Genomic DNA, 21182 nt, shown 5'->3' on the forward strand with positions numbered 1-21182 from the left:
AATAAAGTTGACTAATGCTTCAGAGCCATTAAACTGCCTGTTAAGGGCTGCCAAATTGCAGATTACAGTCAGTCATTCAGCTGCTAGTCATTACCGAGGTACATCAAAAGAGTCACAAAAACATACAAAGAAAAACAAGCTTCCATTCTTTAAACCCTTTGGAGGTTAAACTATTTCTCAATATAGTAACTTATCAGAAGTGTATGCTGCTTCGATCTAGATTTTGTGCAGTCTGGGCGACACTGTAAAACGTGCGCTAACAGGAAAATGCATCAATTCCAGTTCGGAAGAAGAGAGTGAGAAAAAAAAAGTTCATGTTCCACAAAACCATGGTGTAAAATGGTTTATTGAACAAACGGGTTTCTGATCTGGTAGACAAAACATTTGCATCAGAGTTGCTGGCAAAGTTAACGGTAATTTCTAATGCCAACCTCGAAGTGCGAGATTATATATTTGGCTACGCTTAGGTCTCCAAAATTTTTAACACATTGTATTGGCAGACAAATTAAAGTGCATAGAATTGCGGTTTGATTATTTTAATAGAAAGTTACAGCTCAGTTAAAATAGTTAATACAGAAAGCATAATAGTTATACAATAAATCTGAACACTGATTGTACTAAATGCAACAGTACCAAGAAACAAAGGAATGAACACAAATGTTAACACAATAAAACTGTATTACATTTGTGCTTCAAATATTACAATATAGTATATACAAGAGTCATCCAAAATAAACATCTCATGCCAAATGACACAAACAAAATTATAAACTGTAAGCAGCAAACAAAAAAAAGAGTGCGATTCCCTCATGACAAAGCTCAATATATACAGTAGGGTCTAAGAGACATTCAACTTAGAACAGGAACAAAATAACTATATACCGTTTTCCTCCCACCATACTCCAAACATGGCCACCAGCTCTGGATACTGTTGTATGTCTATTCTATTAGTTCCTGTTTCAATTCATATTTACATGTTAAGTAAACAGTACAGAAGTTAGTGCTTAAAACTAAGTTGACACACGTGGCCATGGAATCAGCGAACCTGGGATGTGTAGCCTTCTTTCATCAAACCTTCCTCATAGTCTGTCTGGCACAGAATCATATTGTTCTTGAGGAAAAATTTATCTCCAACACAAAACCTGAAGAGATAACAGGAAATATAAAATAAATAAGTGTGGTGAATATGCAGGAGAGCTCAAAAGAGAGAGTGTCTTTAAATAGAAATAAAAAGCCATTAGCATATAATCTGCCCATACATTGCTATTATACTTCGAGAACTACTTCACTGAGCCAAGACATTTTGGCAGCATGTTGGGCGTGGATTCGAACAAAAAAAAATGTCTAATATATAAAACTCAAGTATGCACAAACTGGAGGCTTTTAAGCAAATTGCAGTACTTTTGACCGTATCAATTTAACCTTCAGAAGCTCTAATGCCTACTCTACCAAATCCAGCAAAACCACGCATAATTACACATAGCAACCCAGGTGACCCTGAATAGCAGACTTTTGTTATTTAGCAAGCTGTTTACTGATGATGTTCCAATGTTCTGCCAGAATTCCCTTTGGTAATAATGTTAAACAGATTAGATTTAATATTGAACGCAACACAATGTTCTGTGATCCTCCAGTGTTGAATTAGAAACATTCGCTGATATTAATTCCAGACAAATTGTGAACCTAGTCCTTCCTCAAACGAGTTTCTGCATTTGCTCCACCACTACACAAATTGGAATTGAAGAGCAGAGATTTAAAAAACGACATTTTTGGGGGTAAAGAGCTTCCTACCTTATTCATAAAAATCTGGATCATATTGTACTTACATTTGCAAACAACTCAATCTTTCTGGCATCAATTTTTAAGGTCATATATTTTGTGGAAGTGAAGAACTAAACTTGCATCGAATGTACAACAGAAAAACAGGCCATTCGGCCCAGAATATCTGTAGGGGTTTTTATTCTCCCCACAAGTCTCCAGCCATCTTGGTTCATCCAACTCCTAATCCTCTCAGGATAACCTCCCTCAAGTATTTAACATCGATGTATTTAAAACGTGAAACCAGATCGTCACCTCACCTACTCGTGGTACTGATCCATTTTGTAATCACACGAATAAAGACATTTCGTCCAAATTAGTTGGATTTTATTTTTGGTGTCAACCTTACACTTTATAGCTGCCTGGTTTTGCTACTCAATTTGTATTAAATGATCATCTAGATTCTGATGTGCTCAATCCATCTCAAAATCGCTTGATGTAAATTTAATTCAGAAAGCGTGCCACATTATTCAATCTACACAATATCTGTGAAATACCACTGATGCAGCATTTTTTACAAGACTTGTTCGAAAATCTATGCGTTCATTCTCACCTCAGTCCAATATGTGAAATATCTCAAACTATTAGTCGACTTTGATAACCAAAATATTTTTGAACAGAGGCTGTGACTATGATTAAGAGACTGTTCAGCTGTGACATTTTCCAACAGCTTTGTATTGCTTGAAGTTGTAAATATTGCTTCATATTGTTAGATTTTAAATTGTGAGAATATTTTGATGGGGATGGCATTGTAGAATCCAACTGATAAATATATATGAATGTTCAGATTTGAATGTAGGTTGAGCGATGATGGAGGAAGAGAAGTAGTAATTCAGTTTTACCCTCTAGATAGGGTGGGGGGGGGGTCAATTATCAAGGGCTCCTGACCTGTGCAACATCACTGCATTTTACTGTAACTTTTGCCTAATCCAAGAAAACCTCTTTTGCCTTCCCAACTGCCTTCCTTGCATCTCAGTGATGTGGAGATGCCGGCGTTGGACTGGGGTGAGCACAGTAAAAAGTCTTACAACACCAACAGGTTTGTTTCGAATCACTAGCTTTCTGAGCACTGCTCCTTCCTCAGGTGAAAGAAGAGGTGGGTTCGGCAGAATTGCCGAGCAGAAACTTATAGCCAAGTTCCGCACACGAGTACGGCCTCAACCGGGACCTTGGATTCATGTCGCATTACATTTCCCCCCACCATCTGGCCTGTGCTTGCAAAATCCTACCAACTGTCCTGGCTTGAGACAATTCACACTTCTTTAACCTGGGATTATCCCTCTCTCCAGTTGCTCTATCTGGACCTGTAGACTTAATTACCTGCAAAGACTCACATTCAAAGTATCATATTGCATCTTTGACTTGTCTATATACATGTTTCTGGAACCCACCTCTTCATTCACCTGATGAAGGAGCTGCGCTCTGAAAGTTAGTGATTCGAAACAAACATGTTGGACTTTAACCTGGTGTTGTAAGACTTCTTGCATCTCAAGTGGCAGCTTTCACATATATACCTACTTAGTATTTGCAAGCTTCCGGAGTGAGACAGTCATTCAATCATGGATGCCATTGCAATTGAGCCTCATTACTGCATTAACCTGTACTGTACAGGGCCCTTCTTCTGGTCAAAGCAAGCACTGCAAGTCGGGGAAAATGGTTGCAGTGGTTGTGTCACTGAGCTATTAATCCAGAGGCGTGAACCATTTCAAATCCTGGGCAGGATTCTCTGATCCTGAGGCTAAGTGTCGACACCGTCACGTTTCTCGACGCCGTCAACATGGCCACAGGAGCAGAAATTCTGACCCCTACAGGGGGCCAGCACGGCAGTGGAGCGACCTACGCCGCTCCAGCTGCCAATCCGGGTGTCAGATGGGTGCCGCGGGGTCCGCACATGCGCAGTGGCACTGGCGCCATCCCACACATGCGCAGTGGGACCGGCACGATTACCGTGCATGCGTGATGGCTCCCTTCTCCGCGCCGGCCCCGACGCAACATGGCGTACAGGAGCCGGCGCGGAAGAAAAGAGGCCCCAAGCCCGCGAGGCCAGCCCGCCGATCGGTAGGCCCCAGTCGCGGGCCAGGCCACAGCAGAGGCTCCGGAGAATCGGCGGACCGGCATCGGGGCGGCTTGGCGCGATTCACGCCGGTTCTGGCGATTCTCCGGCCGGGCTCCAGGGTGAGAGAGTCCTGCCCCCTATTTTAGCAGCTGGGGAATTTACCACAGAAAAGATCTAGCAAGTCACTATATTTAAAGTCATAGCTCACCACCATCTTTGCAAGGACAAATTGTCTGGCTTCAGAAGGAACACCTGCACACCATGAATTAAACAAAGAAAAAGGAATAGAACCGTTCCCAAGCTCTCACTATTTTGTGAAGCCATAGCTAATAGTGGTAACACCCAGGGGAGCCCTTGCAGTTATGTTTAGGAATGTTAAGAGACCAGATAAAATGTCAATGGATACTGGTTCAATTTGCAGACAATGCCAAACCTCAGGTGGGGGATGGCGATCAAGTTGAGGAATGGCATGAGCCATGAAAGGAGGATGGTTGTTGTTGAAGGGTGGATGTGGAAGGGGGACATGAGAACGAGCAAGTAAATAGTATAGACAGCAGACCCAATGTTTGAATTGGAAGGAAGGAGAGTGATACAAGGGACACAAGTACAATCTGGTGAACAGCAACTTTGAGGCATATGGAAGACTCCCCTCGTCTTCAAAATTGGGATGGATTGGGGAATACATCTATTCTTGTGTGTTCTGCAAAGGCAGGAATTCATTAGCAACGACAATCTTGCAATTGCGATTTCTCAGCCTTAAACAAACGTCGCAGACTGACTGCTTCGGCCAAGTATAAAACAGACCCTAATTGGAATTAAAAACACTCAAAATTCCCTATTAGAAAGCTAAAATGATCTGCATAAGAATGGTTGTAAACCAGAGCTCTAAGGAGTATGAAGAGACAACAGGGCTGGGGGTGCGTTGGGAGAAGAGAGAGACGGGGCTCGAGTCGCTGGCCGAGACAAATTGGCACAAGCCAGGGATTTTACCGGCCTGTACAATGTAGTATCATACTGGGTAGTGTGTTTTTTGCAACTCAAGGGGCAGCTTCAGTGAAGCCACAAGTTAGAAGAACACGCCCACAATTCCATGCCTAATATTCCCATTGAGCAAGACAGAATCTGGCCAGAGGACTACATTTTCAGAATGAATGCTGGAAGCCAATGGACTCACTCACTGATGGTGCACACCAGATAGCAGGGTTCTACATTGCCTGCCAGTACCCATTCTCTCTTTGGGCAAGATAGTGTATCAAAAAAAGAAAATCTGCATTTACATACTAACTCTAGACCTCAGGATGTCCCAAAGGACTTGATTACAACAGGCAACTACACAAATATTTGTTTGCCATTTGGGAAAAGGTGGCAGAAAATGTTTTCACAGTGGAGTGTGAAGTTATTCACTTTGGAAGCAAAAGCAGGAACGCAGATTACGACTCGAATGGTTGTAAATTGGGAGTGTGCAGCGAGAGGTAAGCATGCAGGTGCAGCAGGCGGTAAAGAAGGCTAATGGTACGTTGGCCTTCATTGCGAGAGGTTGAGTATAGAAGCAGGGATGTGTTGCTGCAATTGTACAGGGCCTTGTTGAGGCCACACCTGGAGTATTGTGTGCAGTTTTGCTCTCCTTCTCTGAGGAAGGATGTTCTTTCTCTCGAGGGAGTGCAGCAAAGGTTTACCAGATTGATTCCAGGGATGGTGGGACTGTCATATGAAGAGAGATTGACTAGGTTGGGATTGTTCTCGCTGGAGTTCAGAAGAATAAAGTGGGATCTCAATGTGACTTATAACATTCTAACAGGACTCGGGTAGATGCAGGCAAGATTTTACCAATGATGGTTGTGTCCAGAACCAGGGGTTCAGGGTAAACCATTTTGGACAGAGATAAGGAGACATTTCTTCACACAAAGTGTGGTGAGCCTGTGGAATTCATTGCCACAGGAAGTAGTTGATGCTAAAACATTGAATACATTCAAGAGGCAGCTGGATATAGCACTTGGGGAGAATGAAATCAAAGGCTACGGGGAGAAAGCAGGATTAGGCTATTGAGTTGTATGATCAGCCATGATCGTGATGAATGGTGGCGCAGGCTCGAAGGGCCAAAAGGCCTCCTCCTGCTCCTATCTTCTATGTATCTATGTAGAATGATAGAGTGATCAATCGGTTTCAGTGATGTTGGTTTGAAGGGTAAATATTGGCCAAAACAACAGAACTTCCATGTGACCGAGTCACATTCATGGGCAAAAATGGCTGGTTGAGAAAATTTGCACAACATAATTTCATGAACAGGACTGAATGAAAACTAGTCAATCCTGACTCACTTGCAATAATTCTGCTACATTTTTCAACAGCCATTAAAATCAGTATAAAATAAAACAAAATAAAATGGCCACCTAATCACCACAGGTACAAAATGTCTCAAGTACCGAAACTCAGGCCAGGATTCTCCTTTCCAGGGACTAAGTCCCCACGCCGGCAGGTGAACCGGCATCAACCACTCCGGTGTCAACAGCCCCCAAAAGTGTGGAATTCTCTTAGGGAATGGCGCCGCCCCTGCTGGCGCCGAAGGGTTGCGCGAGTTCGCGCCTGCGCCGAAGGGCCGGCGTGATCTCGCGCATGTGCCTACCGGCCGGCGTATCTTGCCGCACGTGTGGACGGTTCTCTTCTCCTCGCCGGCCATGGCGGAGCCCTACAGGGGCCGGCGCAGAAGAAAGAAGTGCACCCACAGAACAAGCCCGCCCGCAGATCAGTGGACCCTGATTGGGGGCCTGGCCACCGTGAGCAGCCCCCCCGCCCCCCCCACTCCTCTCCCCCGAGGACCGGCCACGCATTCTCATCTGCCAGGTCCCGCCATGTGGGACCCAAGTAACCCACGCCAGCGGGACTGGCCAAAGATGGACGGCCGCTCTACCCATCGGGGCCCAGAGAATTGCCGGGGGTCACCATCAACGGCCCTCGAATGGCGTGGCGGGAATCCCGCCCCCACCCGAAAAACGGAACCGGAGAATACGGCAGCTGGCGTCGGGGCGGTGGGGCAGGATTCGCTGCCCCCTGGGGATTCTCCGACCCGACGGGGGGTGGGGGGGGGGGGGGGGGGGGGGGGTTGAAGAATCCTGCCCTCAGTTCTTTCAGCCAGGCTGCACAATGCTGGTCAGTGGAGCAAATGGACAAACAGGATAAAGAGAACAAAGTGCCAGACAATAGTAACACAGAACATGTGACTACGGACACGTGATCAGGTATAGTGGAGGGAACTTGTGCCTCGAGTCTGAGGAGATGGGGGAGGCCCTAAATGAATATTTTGCTTCAGTATACACTTGGGAGAGAAGGACCTTGTTGCTCATGAGAACAGTGTGAACCTGGTTAATAGACGAGAACAGGTTGATATTAAGAAGGGGGATGTGCTGGAAATTTTGAAAAACATCAGGATAGGCAAGTCCCCTGGGCCTGACGGGATATACCCAAGGTGACTATGGGAAGCGAGGGAGGAGATTGCTGCGCCTTTGGCGATGATCTTTGCGTCCTCACTCTCCACTGGAGTAGTACCGGATGATTGGAGGGAGGCGAATGTTGTTTCCCTGTTTAAGAAAGGGAATAGGGAAATCCCTGGGAATTACAGACCAGTCAGTCTTACGTCTGTGGTGCGCAAAATATAGGAAAGGATTCTGTGAGATAGGATTTATGATTATTTAGAAAATCAAAGTTAGATTAAAGATAGTCAGCATGGCTTTGTGAGGGGCAGGTCATGCCTCACAAGCCTCACTGAATTCTTTGACGATGTCCAAAGACATGCAGGTTAGGTGGATCGGCCATGATAAATTGCCCTTAGTGACCAAAAAGGTTAGGAGGGGTTATTGGGTTACGGGGATAGGGTGGAAGTGAGGGCTTAAGTGGGTCGGTGCAGACCCGATGGGCCGAATGGCCTCCTTCTGCACTGTATATTCTATGCACTATGTACTATGTACGTGATGAGACACATTGATGAAGGTCGGGCAGTGGATGTGGTGTATATGGATTTCAGTAAGGCATTTGTTAAGGTTCCCCATGGTAGGCTCATTCAGAAAGTTAGGGGACATGGAATACAGGGAAATTTGGCTGCCTGGATACAGAATTGCTGGCCGAAAGAAGACAGCGAGTGGTAGTGGATGGTTCCGCTTGGAGGTTGGTGACCAGTGGTGACCCGCAGGTATCTGTTCTTGGACCTCTGCTCTTTGTGGTTTTTATAAATTTCTTGGATGAGGAAGTGGAAGGGTGAGTTAATAAGTTTGCCGATGACCCAAAGGTTGGTGGAGTTGTAGATAGTGTTAAGGACTGTTGAAGGTTACAACAAGATGTTGATAGGATGCAGGGCTGGGCTGAGAAGTGGCAGATGGAGTTCAACCTAAATAAATGTGAAGTGATTCATTTTGGAAGGTCGAATTTGAATGCTGAAAACAGGGTTAAAGGCAGGATTCTTGGAAGTGTGGAGGAACAGAGGGATCTTGGGGTCCACTACATAGATCCCTCAAAGTTGCCACCCAGGTTGATAGAGTTGTTAAGGCGCATGTTGTGTTGGCTTTCATTAACAGGGTGATTGAGTTTAAGAGCCGTGAGGTTTTGCTGCAGCTTTATAAAACCTTAGTTAGACCACACTTAGAATATTGTGTCCTGTTCTGGTCACCTCATTATAGGAAGGATGTGGATGCTTTGGAGAAGGTGCAGAGGAGATTTACCAGGATGCTGCCTGGACTGGAGGACATGTCTTATGAAGAAAGGTTGAGGGAGCTAGGACTTTTCTCACTGGAGCGAAGAAGGAAGAGAGGTGACTTGATAGAGGTGTACAAGGTGATGAGAGGCATGGATAGAGTGGATAGTCATAGGCTTTTTCCCAGGGTGGAAATGGCTGTCATGAGGGGACATCATTTTAAGGTGATTGGAGGAAGGTATAGGGGAGATGTCAGAGGTAGGTTCTTTACACAGATTGGTGGGTGCACGGAATGCACTGCCAGCGGAGATGGTGGAGTCAGAGTCATTCGGGACATTTAAGCGACTCTTGGACAGGCACATGGACAGCAGTAAATTGAAGGGGTGTAGGTCAGGTTGATCTTAGATTAGGATAAATGTCCGGTACAACATTGTGGGCCGAAGGGCCTGTACTGTTCTATGTTCTATGTTGTGGGGTTCTGAAAGACTAATTTGAAAAAGTACATTATTGTAGAGGTCTTGTGGTGCAGTGGTAGTGTCCCTGTCTCTGAGCCAGAAGCTTTGGGTTTAAGTTCTACCCCAGGACTTGATGGCCAAGGAAGGTGCATTTACAATGCAGTCAAAACAGGTTAAAAATCAATCTATAAAATCCTTCCCACACATCAATGGCTGGTGGCAGGAGCGGGAGAGACTGCTGGTCGGCCATACAAAGTGATTTGGTAGTACCACCACAGACAGAGCTGGCCAGGTCCTGAAGGACATAGCTGCTAGACTGGGACTGCAGCAGGTGGTGAGAACACCAACAAGAGGGAACAACATACTTGACCTCATCCTCACCTATCTGCCTGCTGCAGATGCATCTGCCCATGATAGTATCGGTAGAAGTGTTCGGGCCGGAAAGTGGAGCTGAGTCCACAAAAGATCAGCCATGATCTCATTGAATGGTGGAGCAGGCTCGAGGGGCCAGATGGCCTACTCCTGCTCCTAGTTCTTATGTTCTTATGTAAGTGACCACTGCATAGTCCTTCACATTTGGATTTGTTTATTGTCACTCAATACAGAAAAGTACAATTCTGCAAGCAGCTCAAACAGATCATTTAGTACATGAAAATAAAACAAAATTAATAGGGCAACACAAGGTACACAATGTAAATACATAGACACCGGCATTGGGTGAAGCATACTGGCATGTTTTGTGCAGCACTACCACCGTGCTAAATGGGATAAACTTCAAACAGATCTAGCAACTCAAGACTGGGCATAAATGAGGTGTTGTGGGCCATCAGCAACAACAGCAGAATTGTATTCAATCACAAATTGCAATCTCATGACTGAGCAGATCCCCCAATCTATCATTACCACCAAGCCATAGGATCAACCCTGGTTCAATGGAGAGTGCAGAAGAGCATGTCAGGAGCAACATCAGCCATACCGAAAAATGAGGCATCAACCTGGTGAAGTTACAACACAGGACTACTTGTGTGGCAAACAGCATAAGCAGCAAGTAATAGACAGAGCTAAGCGTTTGCACAACAAATGCATCAGATCTAAGCTATGTAGTCCTGCCACATCCAGCCAGGAATGGTGGTGGACAATTAAACAACTCACTAGAGGAGAAGGCGCCACAAAAATCCCCATCCGCAATGATGGAGGAGTCCAGCACTCCTGTCCTCCAAGCTGCTGTCAATGTTGGAAGGTCTGCAGCAACGGTTCTTTAACTCTTTCACCACCACCTCTTCCCCAGAAGATCAGAAGAGCACTGGGTGTGGCACGTACCTTGCAGTTGAGCAAGAGCTACAAATACCAGGGAGCAAGTTTCAGATTGCCGACCTGAGCCATCATTAATTAGTGAGCAGTGGACCAGATTTCCAAAGCACCACGCTGAGCAATTATTGATCTCAGTAATGTAGTACTATGTATCTTGACCGGTCTGGACAAGCAATCATAGATGGTTTTATCATCCTTAGAAATGGCTTTGTGAACCTTGCCCTCAAATATCCAGAGAAGCTGTTTTTCCATTGTTCTACACTCAGGAGATGATACTCTTCAGTGTCAGAAACAAAAGGGGAAGACAAACACCAATTTCACATGCCAATTCATTTCTTAGTGCTAGGTGATAACCAAAAGTGGACTTCGAAACCCAAGAACCCAAGAAAAATGGCAGAGAAGTAGATTGAGCAAGTGAAATGCAATAATCATTCAGTTCTACAAGCTGTATACATTAATACTCGCCATATCCTCATCAGGCAAAAATTTCAATATAGAAGTACATGCAAATGTTTTTAAAACAAGAGACAGCTGATGCGCCAGGGAAACACATGCAGTCCATCATTCGTTATTGCAGACATTCCCAGTAATCCATTCTTTACCTCGGCTACCTGCCTTCTTTTCACTCTCCCACTTCCTATTCAGAATTATGGGGGTGATGGAAAAAAGGTTTAAATTTATGGATGAGCTCATAAAGCTATAATTGCTGCCTGCCAGTCTTCACCTCCTGGTCTTCGACATGGGTTTCTCTTATAGATGGTTGAAGAGAATGACCTCTCTCAGATCATCATAGGTTGTTGCTCAAGATTGCTCAGAATTTAAATTTGAAAGAAATGCCAGCAACACAGCCTGGGTTATGACAACAATCTGTAGAATTACTAAAATCCAGCAACAAAATGAAACAACTGGAAATGCAGCAAAAAGGAAGAGAAATGGAGATGCAGCAAAGAGGAATGGAGCCGATGCAGGCAAATTTAAAACTGAGCAATGTGTCAATTATCTTCTCCTTTCTAGCTCTATCCATTACCTCTATTTCTAATTCACCTATCAATTTGACTGGCTTAGGCTTTGCGAAGTTCTTTTAAATAAACCAGAGATTTAAAAATAAAAATTAGAATACCCAATTTAAAAAAAATAAAATAAATAAAGTTATCCACATGAAGAAAATGCTTAGCAGCTTTTAGAGCCATCCTGTTACATCACTACAAATCTTTAAATGTATACTGTAACCCAAACTTCACCATCTGTTCCGAAGATCTCTGACCCGAGCCCCCAAATTATAATTATGATACCAAACCCGGGGCAAGTGCGCAGTCAATTCCAGTCCCACTGGTCCCGGACTCAACACAAATGAATTAACCAATACCCAAAGTCTTTGGCCCTTGGCTGCCCAATAATTATAGTCACCAAGTTTTTAAGTTTAAACACAAACTACTGTTTATTTATCACAAGAAATATATGAACTATGCAGCAAACACAACTGGTTAACTATTAACTCATTCTTACCCAACATGCACCCCACCTTCCACACATACACAAAGACAGACAAACAGAAGGGTGAAGGGGTAAAAGTGAAAGGAAAAAGAGTTGTTTCAGATGATGGTTTTTAGCATACTTTTATTCACAGCAAGCTTGTCTTTGTTTTCAGCCTGGAATGGTCTTCTCTGTAGAATCATTTAATTCAGGTTCTCTGTAGATTATAAATGCAGTACTCACAGCTTTGAGAAGCACCTTGCTTCTCTTCAACTTTGCTTTCACTCCGTGGTTTGTACTCAGGCCTCTGTTTGAGGAATATAGCCCTCACAGCAGGCTTTCTGGAGAGAGAGAGATAGCAGTCACAGCAGCTTTTCAGGAGAGAGAGTTCGCCAATTCTTATCCGTGGGCTGCTAGAATCAGGGCAAACTCCTTGAGACTCTAGAAAGCATTCCATTGGGACATGATCCAATCACTGTCCGTGCGGCCTTCTGGGCCAATTCGTTGGCCACCAGCCAATCAATCAAACTGAGTCCCAACCATCTCGCCACCGACAAGTCTGTGGTCTCCTGTTCAAACCAGCACAGACTAGCAAAGTGATTTCTCCTGTAACTTCTGGATTCTTCTGTTTGAATTAAAGACACTTCTTGCCTTAATGAGACATGTCCATTAATCATCCATAGATCAAAATAAGAACAGCAACAAGAAAGAAAGGGGAAATAAGGGGAATAAATCAGATGGATCCTTGCATACCCCCCCTCCCTAAAAGAATGAACATCAGGACATTGACGACCTATCTCGGTCTTAAAAGACACTCATGTGACAAAGAGCTCCACCGAATCACCACACTCTGGCTGAAGAAATTCCTCCTCATCTCAGTTTTAAAGGATCACCTGTGTTCACCACTCCATCTAGGCCTTTCAGTATGCTGCAAGTTTCAATAAGATTCCCCCTCATCCTTCTAAACTCCACCGCACAGACTAGCAAAGTGATTTCTCCTGTACAGTCTGGATTCTTCTGCTTGAATTAAAGATACAGGTTGCTTGCCTGCAAAGAGACTTGCCCATCAATTATCCCGTGCACCAAAATAAGAATCATTTACTGAATCAGAGCCCCATCATGCACTGCATAGTGCCAAATGGTAGATCATTGACTGGTTTAATTTGTGGCATGGATGGTGCAGCCAATGTCCCCTGCATCCCGGAGCAGCGAATCCTCCCACCATGCTGTGCAGTCAAACACAATGGCCAAACTAGCTCTGTTGAGGTAGTTACCTTACCCATTTTTCCCTGCCATCAGACCAGCCAAAAGCTAGTTATCCAAGTCGAGCACTCCCATCTTACTAGAGCGGAAAATTCTCTCTCAATATTGATAAACATTACACAATAACACCAACACAGAAGCAGCTCGGTGTCTTACCTGCTACCTTTCTGCCAATTAAGAAAAAGTCAAATGATTTCAATTTCCCAAGAAAACAGCAATTTCATGATCAAAATACAATACTGTTTTCATTCATTTCCTAAAATATTAATTTAATATACGTGCACCTCAGCCACAAGCTAATGAACAAACATTCTTCAATGTATCATTTTATATTAGATCTTACATATTTATAGACTTCAATACTATTATTACCCTCAGGGGCTTTCAGTTGGCAGGAAGGCCCCCAAAGGCTGTGGAAACGTTAATGAATTTTCCTATTAATGTGCGGAGCTGGCTTCTTGGCAAGTACTGGTATCTCCATCACTATTTAAACATGCTTTACTATTAATTTGTTTAACCCCATGAACATTATTGATTATTCAGAATGAATTTTTCAATTAATACTTTATGCTGTTAACTCTGGCATATTAAGTTGCTTGAAGAATGCTCATTGCTTTTTTTTTGGGGGGGGGGGTGGAATTATATAGTCAAGGCAGACTTTGAGGTGATTAATGGACAACATTTTCTATCGTCAAAAATTTAATATAAAGCAGATGGGTTTCAGAAAAATGATATGAATTTACAGTGAGTAACAGATGTTACATTCTTTTAACTAATTGCGTTTCCATGTGCATCATCGACAACATGGCGTTTTGATCAAAAAAAAAAAAACTGTACCTTTGATTACAGAGCTGACAAGCAAAACAGTCCAGGTGATAAACATTGTCCTTGGCTCTCATTACCATCTCAAAGGCAGGGATCAGCTTGCTGCATGCCGCACAATTCCCCGTCACACCGAACAACCTGCAAAATGCAGAAGAAATAACCAACACAAAAATAAAAATCAGCATCATGAGCAAATGCACAGCGAGAACATGCCTCCTTCCTTCTGTCAAAGGCAGCACCGTGTCTATTTGCAACCCTCCTCCCAACCCTGGTAGAAAACCTCTACTCAACTCTTGTCCACGCGTCCAATGGAGCACAACTCCATATGCTTCTCGAATCACACCTTGTGCTCGGCTCAAGTAACACCAGGGATGCAGGTTATACAGAAAGAAACTGGAGATTAAAACAGACTGCATCAGGGGAGATTTAATAGAGGTGCCCGATTTTATGAAGGGAGTTGATCGGTAACCAAAGGTCACAGCTAATTGGCAAAAGAACCAAAAAAAGGGACAATAAATGAGATTTTAAAAAAATATATGAATGCAGCAAGATAAGATTGATCATCCATTGCTTGAAAGGGTGCTGGAAGCAGTAATGGGATTGGACAAACACAAGTGGAAATTTCTAGGGCTGGGACAAAGCAGGAATAATTGGATAGCTCGATGTACCGGCATCGACAATGGGCTGAATGTTACCATTCAAAAACGGTTATGACTGTGCATGACACGTTTTCTACGTTGAGTACAAGTTCTCTGTCATTGGCCATTCTATTTTGAGCGTAAGCTCTCGGTCATTGGATTCTAGTCAGAGAGTCTAAGCTCTCTGTCATTGGCCATTCAACTTTGAACGTAAGCTCTCAGTCATTGGATTCTAGTCAGAGAGAGTAAACTATCTCAGTCATTGAGGGGAACAACACTAGGAGAAATTGACACACTGACAATGATCTCTTAATAACTACCTCCAAAGCAAGTATATGAATCACTGACCTTAATAATGGTAACTCATATAGCAAACCAGTTGGAGATAGTTAGTGCTTCCATATGGTTCCGATTCCAACACCCCATTATTGCAATAACAGCTTTGGCCAACTCTGCTTTTAATATTGCACCAGTAAATACTATTCTTATTTACATTTAAAAAGACCAACATCTCTACAGGGTGCCATGGGAAACAGTAGCTTATTTGGATATAAAACGACAAAGTAGGCCATACCAAGCCAAATTACTCATCTGCCAATATGTAATTATTTGTGTGTGGGGAACAAGGAGAGGGTGGTTACTGCTGACAAATGAAACAAAAAGCAGCAGTCACCTCTAACCCAGAGAGTGATGGAGCAAACCCCACATCCAACCCTATAAAAAGGAAGTATTATAACCACAGCTTTGCCAGAAGCATCACATACCGCATTGGGTATGTAATATGTAACTCCAGGCAGATGAACAAAAATTACCAATGTCATTTGTAACAAAATATTAGAAACCAGTACAAAAGAAAAAAGGAGAAAAATCTCCTCATCTATCATAATCTCACATCCATCATATGCTTCTCCAACTGAGCCACTTCATCCCAGCTGCTCCCATGTTATTTATTCCTACATTGCAATCAGGAGGTTCTGGAAGGTGTGGCTATCCTCACAGTGTTCTCTCTCCCCTCTCCACCATCATATGAAACAGGTATACTCTTTATACTGTAGAGAATATATCACTTCTACATCATAGATAAGAGGCTGCCTCCTAGTGGCAGTCTCCAGAAATCACTAAGGAGCAGGATAGAAAGTTACAAGCACAAGGACTTCCGCACATGTCAGACAGCAAGGTAGATGCAGAGACACTGAAGGCACCCAACAGAGAAGAGGTCAAGGATAGGAAATTAATCCAGAGCTTTAAAGGTGGGAAGGTTGTGTTTTTTTCCAATTAAGGGGCAATTTAGCATGGCCAATTCAGCTATCCTGCACATCTTTTTGGGTTGTGGGGGTGAGACCCAAACAGACATGGAAGAATGTGCAAACTCCACATGGACAATGACCCAGGGCCGGGATCGAACCTGGGTCCTTGGTGCCGTGAGGCAGCAGTGCTAACCACTGCACAACCATGCCACCTAGGCCCTGTTGTTTTGCTATTTAAAGCTAATGTACAGTTAAGTTCTTTATTCCTTCACTCACTACAAAAGTAAGTCCAAGCAGACATGTCCCTCATAAGTAACTTTTTTTTCTACATGCATTCATGGGATATGGGCATCCCGAATTGCACTTAATTGCCCTTGGGAAGGTGGTGGTGAGCTGCCTTCTTTGAACTGCTGAAATCCATGTGGTGCAAGTATACCAAACGTTAGGAAGGGAGCTCCAGGATTTTTCACCCAGCGATACTGAAGGAACGGCGATATATTTTGAAGTTGAGATGGCACTTGGCTTGGAGGGGAACATGCAGGTGATGTTACCGTCATTATTACCTTGTCCTTCTAGGGTGGTAGAGGTCACAAGTTTGGAGGGTGCTGTCGAAGGGGCTTTGGCGAGTTGCTGCACTGCATCTTGTCGATGGAACATACGATGTGTCAGCGGTGGAGGGACTTGATGTTTACTGTGATGGATGAGGTGCCAATCAAGCAGACTGCATGGTCTCAGATTCTACAGTGCAGAAGGAGACCATTTGGCCCATTGAGTCTGCACAGGCCCTTGGACGGAGCACACTACTTAAACCCACACCTCCAGCCTATCCATGTAACCCAGTAACCCCACCTAAACCTTTTTTTGGACACCAAGGGTAATTTAGCATGGTGCTGAAAGAGCACCCCACCGGGGCCCAGTCTCCCACCCCATCCCTGTAACCTCACCCAACCCCTGCACCCTAAGGAGCAATCTTGCATGGCCAATCCACCTAACCTGCACATCTTTGGACTGTGGGAGGAAACCCATGCAGACATGGGGAGAACGTGCAGACTCCACACAGACTGTGACCCAAGCCGGGAATCAAACCTGGAACCCTGGGGTTAGAACACAGTGAAGCAACAGTGCTAACCATTGTGCTACCATGTCTCATCTAATATGAAAGCCCACCCAAAAAGATGAAGGGTGCAGTTTGCCCATCAGTGGTATTTGGTAAGTCTTCAAAAGTTCTCCCAACACAAGGCAGAGATTAATGTTTGGTTACATTACGAGTGAAACACTGTCAATAAACCAGAGCTCTCTACAGTTTAGCACAGACGAAGCCATCACAATTCTGCTCACCGTCTGCTTAAGAGACTCAAATCTCAAAGCTTTTTTTTTCTTTTAAAAAAAAAAATTTAGATTACCCAATTATTTTTTTCCAATTAAGGGGCAATTTAGCGTGGCCAATCCACCTACTCTGCACATTTTTGGGTTGTGGGGGTGAAACCCACGCAAACACGGGGAGAATGTGCAAACTCCACACGGACAGTGACCCAGAGCCTGGATCGAACCTGGGACCTCGGCGCCGCGAGGCAGCTGTGCTAACCACTAGGCCACCGTGCTGCCCTTCAAATCTCAAAGCTCCATCACTTGCTGTTCAATCTTTGCACTCAGCCTCCGTTAGCCACTTCTTACATCCTTTCCTTTTCAAAGCCTCCTCGGCCCTCATTCATCTAATTGCCTTCTGTTTCGGGTACCAAGGAACTACATATGGACAGTCCATAATTTTTGGAAAATATTTAAAAAAAGGACAGAAAACTATGGCTGACCATGCCTTTTCTCAACATTTGATCTCCTGGATAAAGCACCCACCTAGCAGATTGGGTGGAAGTTATTCTCGGATGCTGTGCAGTAATGTTTTAAAGACAAAAAGGCTGGTTAGTTTTTGCAATGTGGATGCAGCACTAACCTTCGATTTGTCCGTTGTATACCCAGAACTGGAGTGACCTGTCCAGACTTGTGAAGAAAATGACATTGGGTTTTCCTGAGAGCAGGGAAAGTATAAAACCTGTTTGCGAAGAGCTTTCAGGTAGCACATTTCTCACAAGCTCAAGTTTCTTGGTCAAAATTAAAACAAATCAGAGCTGAGAATTAGTAATGTGATCTGATGTAGGCATTATGGTCCATTTACGGTCTAATTGGCACTCAACTTGATATGATTTTAAATGTTTTAGTTAAATTATATAGAAATGCCTCAATTTCTGCAAATATGTTTTACTCTATTGAGAAAGTACAAAGGAGAAATGGTGCACTGCTATAAGATAGGGAGATGCACTTCAAGGCTGCACACTTAGCTCAGTAAATTGCCACTCAGGATTTGCCGACTGCTATGGGCTAGATTTGGCCGAGGGTGTAGGGATAGTTCTGTGTTATAAGAGCCATGTCCAACCTGTGCTTCCAGCTAGCAGCATTCCATACTGAGAGAGAGTCTCGTAAAGTTACCCTAATTAGAGAATGTTCAGCTGAGGGGTGTTGCAGAATATTGAGTAACATTTTATAGCTTCTCTGGGCTGCAAGGTTTGCTAGCGAGGCTGGGATCAACGCACAAAAATACATCTCTTTACGGAGGTCTCCATGCACATTTTCCACAGCAAAGGAGATTGGAGGGCCTGCATTGAATGGTTGTGGCAATTTTCCAGCTGTCCCCCGATTGTACTGGTAATTGTAATCATAGAACAGGCATCATTACACTGGGGAGCATTGCAATATGAAATGGGCCACAACAGCACCTCCAGTCTTGAGAAACATATGGTGCATATACTGCAGAATATAATTAGTTAGTGAAATTAGCTGTTTGCATTTTGATCATGTAGCCTAACTGCCAGCACATTGTGGAAACAAAAAAAAAGGAAAAAAAGCTCAACTTTATTCTTGCATATACTGTTAGCAGTTTGATCATTTGCTATAAAGTGTGGTTATAAACAAGCTGAATTCAGCCATCTTGCCTATCCAAGGTAGCAATTTCACGGTTTCACCAACTGGACAGCAGTGCTGGGACCACAAAGTGAAATAAATGAATATTAAAAGTAGTCAGCCATGTCATTGCTCATCTAACATGCCACTGTATTGAATAATAAAGCGGAGTAGCAAATTAGAAAAGGAGACAACATTATATATTTATCTGGATGGATACAGAACAAAAAATGCCCCCAACTGAATTTCTAAGTGAACAAAGCAAACTATCTTCTTTCGCTCTGTTCACACTCAAACGCTAACTGCCACCATACTATACTTCATCTGCAATTAATTTTCTTCCTGTCTAAAATGCTTAGATGGCAACAGTGCATTCAACAAGTATCCATTCTCCGCAAAAGCACTTAGCATTGGTCAAAGGGGACCATGAAAGGCATTGACCAAGGACACAATTGGCACAGTTGCAACGTCCTTTTTCAATAGGGCTCATCCTATGAGCAAACAGTTACAGCAAGCTTTGCCCATTGCTCTCCCCCAGCCCAAAAAAGGAGTCTAGGTCAGTTGAAGTGCCCCCATTTCAGTACGGCAGAAGTCAACTAACCAGAGCACAAAACAGGGTGCAAACCTGCAACCTTTTCGGACTGCACGTCTAGCTACTCACCAGAAAATCTGGTGCCTTTGGTGGAAACTCACTCCCAAGTGACTGCAATGAAGAAAAGCATCATTCATTGCCCAAAATCTTTGCAGATTACTTCAATTAGAAGCTTAATACTAAACATAACGCTTTCAGACCAGATCCGTTCTGAGAAGGGTTTGCACTTGACCCAAATCATTAGAAACATCAGATTCAATCTTTCAAATTGAATGACGCGAGTGTTAGAAAATAGGTCCACCTTTTGAAAACTCTCCTTTAATCTAGTCCTAAGATGTACACAAAAACACAACTATGTCACAATGTGCTTTTCCAATATTGGGGCAGAGGGGTGCATCATATCTTCATCTATTCCCGCCTCTAGAAGTCACATGGTTACCTTGAGAGCTCCCTGGTACAAGTTTTCCATCAAGGCAACTTTGAAAGACCTTCCTCCATTTTGAGCAGTGAAAATACCTGGAATGCCTATTTATGTTGGCACTATGGCTAAGCTGTCTCGATCTTTTCTCCTTCTGCTCTGCATTGTGCCAACTAATGCGGCCATACTTGGGGAATGGAAATTGCACCACACATTTTAAGCGGATATAATCATATTTATTATTGTCACAAGCTTACATTAACACTGCAATGAAGTTCCTGTGAAAATCCCCTAGTCGCCACATTCCGCCGTCTGTTCCAGTACACAGAGGGAGAATTCAGAATGTCCAATTCACCTAACAAGTACGTCTTTCCGAACTAGTGGGAGAAAACCCGAGCACCCAGAGGAAACCCACACAGACATGGGGAGAACGTACAGACTCCAGACAGACAGTGCCCAAGCCGGGAATCGAACCAGGGACCCTGGCGCTGTGAAGCAAGTGTTAACCACCGTGCTACCGTGCCGCCCATTTGGAATATAATCAAATAACATGATGCCAAAATCCAACCTTGAGCCCTGCAGATCAGCTTCTCAGATTATTTCTACAATTTCCCCCACAAAACATTTGATCAACGCAACAGAAATCTTTCTTTCACCGAATTACGGATCCTGCACTTGATGGAATTAGAACAGCCAATCAAATTTTAGTTAAATATATTCCAGTGGGACAACCGCAAATAATAACATTAGAAAGAGTCAATTTTTGCAAGTTAAAGTTGACCATACTTAATTGTACATGGGGAAGGGCATTTACTTATAGATCAGAGTGCCCAAGTATTATTATTCCCAGATAGCACACAATAGGTCCAACTCAGCCACAGGGGTTTACACTTGAAAATGAGCTGTTTCAAAAAAACCTGCAGGAACAGTCAACCATATTCATTATTTTACCAATGACTGTGAAGGTCACCACAGCAGCTTGTTGGAACCTTGCAGGAGGATTGAAGTATCCTGCATCACCACACACCTACCCATGGAGGAAAAAATCTTCCAAATTGATGCTAGCAAGCTTCTCTCAGAGCCAACTGGAAATATATCCAGTCAGGTTTCCCAGATTCTGAGCTCATTTGTTAATTCTGGACAAGATTGGAACATGCAAGGATAAGGCAACAAAATTGTGGTGGCAGTTACGGTCTGAAATTGTTCAACTCGAAATTGTTCAACTCGAATGCAGAGTTTGGAAAGCTCCCAAGGTGCCTATTCAGACAAGTTGCTGTTCCTTGAGCTGATGTTGATCAGCAGGAGATCAAATGGAGCATTAAAATGGCTGGCCACTGAAAGCTTGGTGTCACGTTTGCAGACTGATTGGGGGGGGGGGGTTCTGAAAACTGTTACCCAACCAGGACTTGATCGTTGGTTATTTCTCATCGGTGTTTGTGGTAACTTACTCTGC

The 21182-nt window shown here is 43.7% G+C and overlaps 1 protein-coding gene across 1 annotated transcript in view; it reads right to left on the reverse strand.

Annotated features, from left to right (window-relative positions):
* Positions 1-328: 328 nt before the first annotated feature.
* Positions 329-21182, reverse strand: part of lmo3 (LIM domain only 3) — a 68624-nt gene continuing 47770 nt past the window's right edge. The window contains exons 3-4 of the mRNA XM_072471731.1: positions 13895-14020; positions 329-1142 (exon numbers count right to left, since the gene is read on the reverse strand). Coding sequence (XP_072327832.1) covers positions 1037-1142; positions 13895-14020 — 232 coding nt within the window. The 3' untranslated portion in view covers positions 329-1036. The remainder of the gene's footprint in view (positions 1143-13894; positions 14021-21182) is intronic.

Source organism: Scyliorhinus torazame, chromosome 13, assembly GCF_047496885.1.
Source record: "Scyliorhinus torazame isolate Kashiwa2021f chromosome 13, sScyTor2.1, whole genome shotgun sequence".
NCBI lineage: Eukaryota > Metazoa > Chordata > Chondrichthyes > Carcharhiniformes > Scyliorhinidae > Scyliorhinus > Scyliorhinus torazame.